The sequence below is a fragment of the Dama dama genome, chromosome Y, assembly GCF_033118175.1.
Source record: "Dama dama isolate Ldn47 chromosome Y, ASM3311817v1, whole genome shotgun sequence".
Taxonomy (NCBI): domain Eukaryota; kingdom Metazoa; phylum Chordata; class Mammalia; order Artiodactyla; family Cervidae; genus Dama; species Dama dama.
Genome location: NC_083715.1, coordinates 1,180,843 through 1,189,865, shown reverse-complemented (window position 1 = coordinate 1,189,865; position 9,023 = coordinate 1,180,843). Strand labels below are relative to the sequence as shown.

The 9,023-nt window shown below is 37.8% G+C and overlaps 1 protein-coding gene across 1 annotated transcript; it reads right to left on the bottom strand.

The window, feature by feature from the left end:
* Positions 1-500: 500 nt before the first annotated feature.
* On the bottom strand, positions 501-2,214 carry LOC133053568 (heat shock transcription factor, Y-linked-like). Its single transcript, XM_061138121.1, has 2 exons — positions 1,702-2,214; positions 501-1,235 (listed from the first exon to the last, which is right to left on the bottom strand). Exons 1-2 carry the CDS (start codon positions 2,212-2,214, stop codon positions 501-503), a joined length of 1,248 nt encoding a protein of 415 aa, XP_060994104.1.
* Positions 2,215-9,023: the final 6,809 nt, after the last annotated feature.

Sequence of the window (9,023 nt, the reverse complement as noted above, 5' to 3'; positions counted from 1 at the left end):
GTACAAAAGGAATTTCTGTAATGAAAACAATCTGCTGTCTAACCTCTTAAGACTTTATCAATAACTTATAGATTACAATGTAAATGTAAATGCACTAAGGTACATACAATGTATTTGCATGTGTTTTTATTTTGTTTGTATCTCTTCCTGCTCCCATGCTATCCTATTTAAGACACCCATTCATTTCAGCAGGGATGATTTCAGAAATCACTTTATATCCATTACCTCTTTTCCCTTTGCTCTCATTTTCTTGCTTACAAACATTAGATCAGGTATCATTTACCCAGGACAGTTAACAAAAGTTTTCCAGAACAGAGGAGTTTATAATACAGTGCAGTGAAATAGCCAGACATCGATCTAAAGCCTCATTTCCACTTCGTTGTTTGAAAATGAAGTTATGAAATGAAAATGAAGCAAATGAAACTATGACGATGAACAAGTAATTTTATTGCTCAGTTACAAGAATTATAGGTATTTGTTGACATCTTTCAAAGTAAATTTTAATCTTCATTAGGCTCCATAATCTGACACTTATTTGATAGGTCAGTTTTAATTAGCATGGTTTTCATATAATGATGACTCTTGATAAGTTGACTTGAAAGAGAGGAGGCAGATGTATAAGTGGTCGTTGGCATTGAGGACCATGAGTTGCCTCTCTGTTGCTGTTTAGGATAAGGACTGTCATGGGCTGACATATCACTATAGGTAACTGGAAATTTAGAAGGCTCCACCATCAGTCCAGAATAACTGCTCTGTGATGGAGAAACGATGGGGTTCTGAGAAGTAGGCGTAGTTGTAGTAGCAATGTCCTCAAGGTGGCCATTTACTTGAGTGTAGCTGCTATACGAGTGCCAATTAAAAATGCTCACCTGATTTAAAACAGCAGGTTGGTCTACCACAATCTGTTCTGTTTGTCTAACTGATATTGATGATGGGGAAGGTAAGTCACACGGAGGTAGGGCACTTGTATTAGCGACTCTCTGGCTGGTATAAGGCTTTTGTATGAAAGGCACACTTAAGCTTGTGGAGGCTGAAAATGCACTCTCTCCACTAGTTTCAGGAAGAAAATCAGAGTTATGATCATCTGTGTTGACCCTGGCTTTAACATGCTTCGTCTTGTAATCTCGAACTAATGAAGATATTGGAGACACATTGTTAATCCCAACTCTCCTTTTCATTCTTACTAACAGTTGGGGATAGCCTCTTTTGAAATTTGGATTATAGTAGATATGTAGCTAAAATCAAAGGATAAAATTATTTAATTTCTTTATAAGCCAAGGTAAAACTGACAAATACATTTAAACCATAACAATGTATACCTTTAATGATACCAATTAAATAGCATCAAATGAAACACAGCCATTAGTAGTTTTAACAGCTAACATGTTAGAAACAATTATGTCCCTCAACTAAAAATGATTGGTACATATACAGTAAATACAGTACATACACACACATGCATCTATGTATATGTATATACATATACATAAATAAGTAGCTTCAGGACTTGTATATGATTTCAAGTTGCTAGGAAAGCTTGTTAAATATCAAATATTTTAGCCTCCAGATGTTCTCAACTTCAAAAAATTAAACTTTTTCAACAATTTGCTATCTCAATTTTTAATTCTGTTTTATGAACATGCTTTCTAATTCACATGGTTTAATCTTACATATTGCCAACGAGTGAATATTTTGGAATACCTTGCTCAAAAGAGAGATGTTGTTTTCTTCTTCCAGAAAGTCAGGTAGTGAAGCAGATCTTTGAAAAGTTGGTCGCTTCTTACTAAATCCATATAGGTTAAGCTGCCGAACTAAGCTTTTCATACTATTGGTTTCAAGTACTCTGAAAGGTGCCTTTCTCTCCAAGACTTCTTTCTTGAAGAGTTCTTCATTGATCACTATACAAGTGCCACTCTCATCCCACCAAATAGATTCAAACTGATCACTTTCAACTATTGCCCACAATTTTTGAGGAAATCCAGGTGGAAGAGGTGCATTCACCTCATCTGTTTCAGAGACAGAAAATGTGTAACGTGGCCTTTTTATCACAACTTCCTCATACAAAGCCTGAAAAGCATATTCTTCAACCATAGATCTCAAAACCTTGTCCCCAGTAAGTGTACAATCATACAAAGAAGATCTAATGGAGGTTTCTGAACCAGTTGATTCATCTTTTGGAGGAACATCTTGAATTTCTGAAGAAATATGTGCCATCTTAGATCAATCTTTCTTCAGATACTTTTCTCATTTGTCTGACTTTACACAGTGCAACTTCAAATTCTGCTTGGCTGGCCTACAGAGATAAACTCTCTAGATCATCACAGTGGTTCTGAAAGTCAAAAGCTGTGACATCACAAAATCACTGGTCTCCTAGCAATTGAAGGGTAGCTGTGACATCACAAAGTCACTGGTCTCCTAGCAATTGTTGGGTAGCATTCAACCAGTGTTTACTACAGCATCATGTTAAAATACAGGCTGCTTACAGAAATAGTAACCAAACCATGAAGCCTGCAAAATTTCATTCCTCAAGAATTTTCACACAGAAAAATCACATCAAGAAATCTACCTGGTTTCTGAAATAAAAGTGATTTATCACCCTTCTATACACATACTTAATATTCAGTACTGGTACCCAACCAAACTTGGGTCTACTGGCTTCTGTGTAATGAAGTCAATCAACTGACTGTGGGTTTCAGTGAAACCATGTGTTTATTGTAGGACCAAGCAGGGTATCCTAGCAGATGGTGCTTCAAAGACTCCCACTCCCCAAATAGTTTCAAGAGAAGTATTTTAATGACATATTGAGGTTGGGCCATGGGGTGTGTAATCGGTTTTGGGGCATTCTACTAATGGTCTGCTACTGAGGACATCGGGAATCAACATAATCAACTGTCTGGTTACAACTACTCTGTGGTATATGCACTTAAATTTCAGTCTGGTGGGGGCTTTAGCATCTCTAAAACTTCACAGGATATTGCTGAGAATGTTATCTATGGCCATTGAGGAGGAACAAAAGATCATTGATTTTGCTAAATCTTTACAATTGTATATTGCTTGATTATTTTCCTTTGTTTCTGGCTTTTCTAGTTTCTTGATTAAAATGAATCTTGGAACACGAGGAGGTCTACAATCTCCTACCTCTCTCTCTATTTTCATAGTTTTCAATCTTAAGAAGGGACTGCTTAGAAAAAGAAAGGAAATTAAGTGTTGGGCTTAGAGCTCAATTATAAATATGACTGAAAATCTCAGATGCAGGTTAAATTTTTTTTTCAGGTTGCCCATGTCTTGGAGTGTTTGAGTCAACAAAAAATTTGGCTATTTCCTGTGGAGATGGAGCATGGAGTTGGAAATAATTCTGATATCTAACAGAAATTATTAGAAAACAAATTATCTAATAATTAAAAATGTTAGATAACAAATTATCAATGTTTTCTGTTATGCAAACATATCTATTTTATATAGATACATTCATATGTATATATAAGCATATATATTGTCATTAAACCTGGACAGACGTTTGAAAATTGGTCAATATTGATTAAAAGAAATGAGGGGAGTGATATAAAAGATTCCTCATATTTGAGATGCATCCAAGAAAACATATTTTGAAGTATTTCCACACACATATATATATGTATATATACTGAATTCTCCACAATTCAGTTTGTAAAATTTTCTTTCATCACTTTGAACTTCTCGTACCAAATATTTCAAGAGAAATCATTGATGATCAAAATTTCTCTTCCTTCATGCCACAGTGGTTCAGCTTCCTGCCCCCTCCACATCTTATCTTTTCTTTCTTGTCCTCCTTTGTATCTTTCTATTTGCCCATTAGAGAAAATCTAACTATCTATATTCAATAACCAAGTACATTTTTGAATCATTTTACTTTTAGGTTTTAATTTTTTTTCCATGCTGTTATACCTAAATGTAATTAAAACCATTGAACTTTTTTAACACACACACACACACATATATGTATATATGTCAAAATGTAATTTTAGGCAACTTTATTTAGGTGGCCAAACACTGTGCTTGCCCCCAAGCAAATTTAACTTAATGAACTGTTTGGGAAGCCCTGTATTACTTAATGATTTTCTAGCTGAATATTTCTGATCCTGTTTCTGAAAGTCTCTTCCTTAATCTAGCTCATCTTTCACTATTCTTTCTGTATTAAGAGATGGGGTTCATACTTCTGAGGACACCTTGAGCCCATAAAATTGCAATTATCTTTTACTTAAAGATACTGTTTTAAGAAAGCTATTGTTATCCTCACAATGGATACAGCTTTAAACATCCAGGTCTAGTAACATAGGGACATGTCTCAGCCACATGCACAGTGGTCAACTAGCTGAATTTGGGATAACAGCTACCCACTTCATGGGTAAAACAGATGCACAGGGCACTGTGCAGAGATCATAATCAGACTCTTCTTGCTAGCTGATCATTGAAATTATATGGTATATACATCAAAATCACTTCTCCACAATTCAGTCTGTAAAATTTTCTTTCATCACTTTGAACTTCTGGTACCAAATATTTCAAGAGAAATCATTGATGATCAAAATTTCTCTTCCTTCATGCCACAGTGGTTCAGCTTCCTGCCCCCTCCGCATCATATCTTTTCTTTCTTGTCCTCCTTTGTATTTTTCTATTTGCCCATTAGAGAAAATCTAACTAGATAACATGAACAGACTCAATATATTATGTTAATGGAGAAATATATTATAGGCTGTGTATTTTGTCAGCATTTTACCCAGTTGTCACAGAAGCATGGCACAAATGCTCCAGCAGGAAACTTAAAACCAGCAGTATTATATATAATAAGTAACTATCACCTTAGAGTATGCTTAGAAAATAAGTTCTTATCCAAAACACTGAGGGAAGACAAAGGTACAAGAATACAATAATTGTCAGTGTTGATAGGAAAACATAGGGTTAATAGTACATTTGAATTCTCAGTATTACACAAAGTAAGATCATGGCATCTGGTCCCACTGCTTCATGGGAAATAGAAGTGGAAAAGGCAGAAGCAGTGACCAATGTCCTCTTTTGTGGCTCTAAATTCACTGCAGATGGTGATGGCAGCTATAAAATGAGAAGACAGTTACTTCCTGGAAGAAAACCTCTCACAAATTTAGAAAGCAGGTTAAAAAGTGGAGACATGACTTGACCAATGGAGGCACATAGAGTCACATCCATGGTCTTGCCAGTAAACAGGTACAGATGTGAGAACACCAAACTGCTCTTCTGCGAATGACTTGTGAGTGTCCAGTGGATTGCAAGATCAAGCCAGTCAAACATAAAGGAAATCAACTCTGAAGATGCATTAAAATCACAGGCGCCAAAGCTGAGACTCCAAAGCTTTGACCAACTGACCAAAGAACTGACTCACTAGAAAAGACCCTGATTCTAAGAAGCAATGAAATCAGGAGGAGACATGTGTTAGAGAGGAGGAAAAGGTTGTCTACCTTCACCCAATCCATGGACATGATCTCAGGCATAACCTGGAAGATGGTGAGGGGCAGAGACACCTTGTGCACTGCAGTCCAAGGGGTCACAAAGAGTCAGACATTGCTTTTTGGCTGAACAACTACAAGATTTTAATAAAATGGATCTTCCAGTGTCGTGGTGGAGTCTCATAATGTTAGAGGAATAGGAGACACAGTCCACTTTCTCCTACACAAATCCATCAAAGGATGTATCACACATGGAACACCTTCCAGAAACCAATTTGTGAAAGATGTTGATGGGCCCTAGAAACTGAGAAAGGAAAAAAGTCTCTTAAAAACGAGGTAGGACAAAATAAGAGACATAAGGGAGGAAAAGTTTTTAGGGATGGAGACCTGTCTCGGAGAGGGTGTCATAAAGGAGGAGAAATTTTCACAATATAGAAAACCCTCTCTCATAGGTGTCAGTGGGAGAAGAAACAGAACCAGGGGAAGAAAGAAAACACACACACACAAACACAGATTATGCCAATAAATGCAATTACTAGCCAAGAAGTGGCTCAGATGCTCCACTGTCATCCATGGGGCCTGGGAGGGAGGCCTGGGATGTATCAAACACACTATGATTAGAACCAAGCTTTAGTGCCCTGAGGACAGCTAAGGTGACATAGAAACTTAAACCATGGGAACACTAGAGACAGAAATTTTAGAAAAATCCTTTCCTTCGAGAAGGTTCTAAGGCCACATAGTGAACCATGTCACACTCACAGAACAGAAGACTGTGCACTAGAAAATACAAAAGGAGACCAATCCAGCTTCCATTTAAGACTCTTCTCCCCATGGAGGGAGAGAGGAATTCATATGACTGCCAGAGGCAGAAGGAAATAGGCTACTGGTATCTTGGCCCCAGAGACATCCCCTACCATGCTCTAAGCTGGCTGACAGTTGCTAATGATGAATTCCTGGGTTCATGGACAGTTCACATAGGCCAAGATCATAATAGCCTGGGTTCAGCTACACTGAGGAGACCTGTGGCACACCTGAGACTGTGCCCTCTGGCACAGGAAGTGAATTGAATGGCTGAGACCAGAGAATGGCATAAGATGCATGGCCCAACTGGGACTGTGCCTTGCCCACTACACAGTCACCTGAGAGTTTGGACTTGGGAGGAGCACAAAGCACAGAGCCAACCATTGTCAGTTCTCTTGCTGAGCACCTAAGTGCCTGATTGGCTTAGACCTGGGAAATGCAAGAAACACAGGGCCCACTTGGGACAGTGCCCTCATGTAGCAACTGGGAGGCAGAGCAGGGTGGACCCAGAAAGTACATGTCACATTTGTCAGTGGCAAGGCCAATGTGGTTCATCCACCTTGAACAACCCCACATATACCAGTGGTATTTGTTTTCAGTGTCCCACCTCTCACCACCAAAACACTGAGAAAGTAGCGTGAATGAGTGTACCACACCCTTGTCTCATGTTGAAAGTCAGATATGGAGAGGCTTTCAAATAAAAGAAGGAAATATAAACAAAGAGTTGTAAAACAACACAGAAGTGACAGGTTCAATGGAATAAGTCTGCAATTAATGCCGAGACTGTTCAATTGAGGGACAGCAGCAGCCTCTGACAACAAGAACAATCTTCAACAAGAGACTTATCTGACACTGTACTGACACCACAAAGCATGCAACAACTTCTTTGAATATCTGAGATCGATTTCTATAAGATTTATTTAACTTTTAACAAGTTTCATCCTTTATTATATCCTAAACTCTTATTTCTATTAGCTATAATTCCTTTTCCAAACAAGGAAACAAATAAACCTATTTTTTAAACACTTCTTTTATTTTAAACACTTCTTTTATATATATGAGAATGAATTTGGCCTCCACTTTCTTTATTTACACTATTTATATGAGGCTAAACTTTATTCTCAGTTCTTAACTTTTGCTTTCCAAAAATTGTAATCAGTGTTGTAAATTTAGGAACAAAATCTTTAGGATATGATTTCACTTACATATTTGTTTCCTGAATTAATTTCTCTCTCCTCGTTTAACTCTTCTTTTTTTCTGCCTAGGCACCTCTCTCTCCTTCCTCCCTTTTCTCTGCTGTATGGAACTCTGTGAATCCTTTTGATTCTTTCTGGATGAGGAGAGTTGTGTCACCATTAACCTGGGGTTTTATCTTCTGTATTGTGTGGATGTGGATTTTTGATGCTACTCTAACCTGGGGACAGAGGACTTTGATTCCAGAACTGTAGATCAACATTGAACTCCTTACCTCAAGGAACATTAAAGGAGAAACACACATCCCAGAGTTTCCATGTCTACATGGAAAGCAATCTCCACACTTGAGGAAGCAAGTCCAGTACAAGAGAACCCACAGCTATTCTCCAACAAAACAAGAAAACAGCAGAGAATATTATAAAGGGTGGGGTGGGGTGCACAAAGCCATACAAAACTCACAAACACCCCAAAGGACATTGCTGGACAATTCATTTCATTCTAGAGAGAAGAGATACAGATCTGCCTGCCAGTGCACAGGCACAAAGTCCCCAAAGCATTAACCTTGACAAGTCACTGGTCTAATCCCATCCACAAAATGCAGGTTCCACAACACAGTGGAGACATAACCCTCTAGCCTGCAGAAAAGGGACCCAAACCATAGCAATCTTAACCAATGAAAAGGGAGAGAAATTTGCAACTGGTGAAGGTATTATGAAGACAAACAAACAAACAAACACACACACTAAAACAAACAAAGGAAGCAGAGACAGGAAGTTTTCCAGAAAAAATAATTCAGAATACTGAGAGTAAAGGCAAAAATCTTGAAAGCTAAATAGAGTTACCAGTAAATACACTGGAGGCCCAAACTGAGGAGAGATAACATGCTTGTCATGGATCTAAAAGAAATAAAGAAGAGTCAAGCAGTAATAACCAATGCAATTATTGAGATTAACAACACGCTGGAAGGAACCAACAGTAGAATAACTGAGACAGAGAAATAACTAATTAGGTGGAGGTAGAAAGGAGGAAATAGATGAAACAGTGGGGTGTGCAAAACAAACAAACAAACAAAGTAAAACAGGAAAAGCTCTGATTGGAGCAAAGATAAATGTCCCACTGTGAGAAACATAGATGTCTAGATGGAGAACAGCAAAACAAAAAGGGGTTCGGTACATGGAAAATTATTGAGGAAGCAAAAGTTGAAATCACTCTTAAATGAGTCAAGACACAAAAATTGGGACCAGACATGGAAAAATTGACCAGTTAAAAACTGGCAAAGGAGAGTGACAAAAGTCCATATTGTCACTCTGCTTATGTGAATCAACTGCAGAGTATGCTATTAAAATACCAGGTGACTGAATCACAAGCTGCAGCAAGGTTGTTTGGAGAAACATCAACAACCTCAGATATGTAGATGGTAGCACTGAAAATAATATAGAGTGAAGAGGAAATAAAGAGCCTTTAGATGAGGGTGAATGAGAAGGGTGAAAAACCGTACTGAAAACTTGACATTCATAAGATAAGGGAATCTGGTCCCATCACTACTCGGCAAATAGAACGGGTAAACAT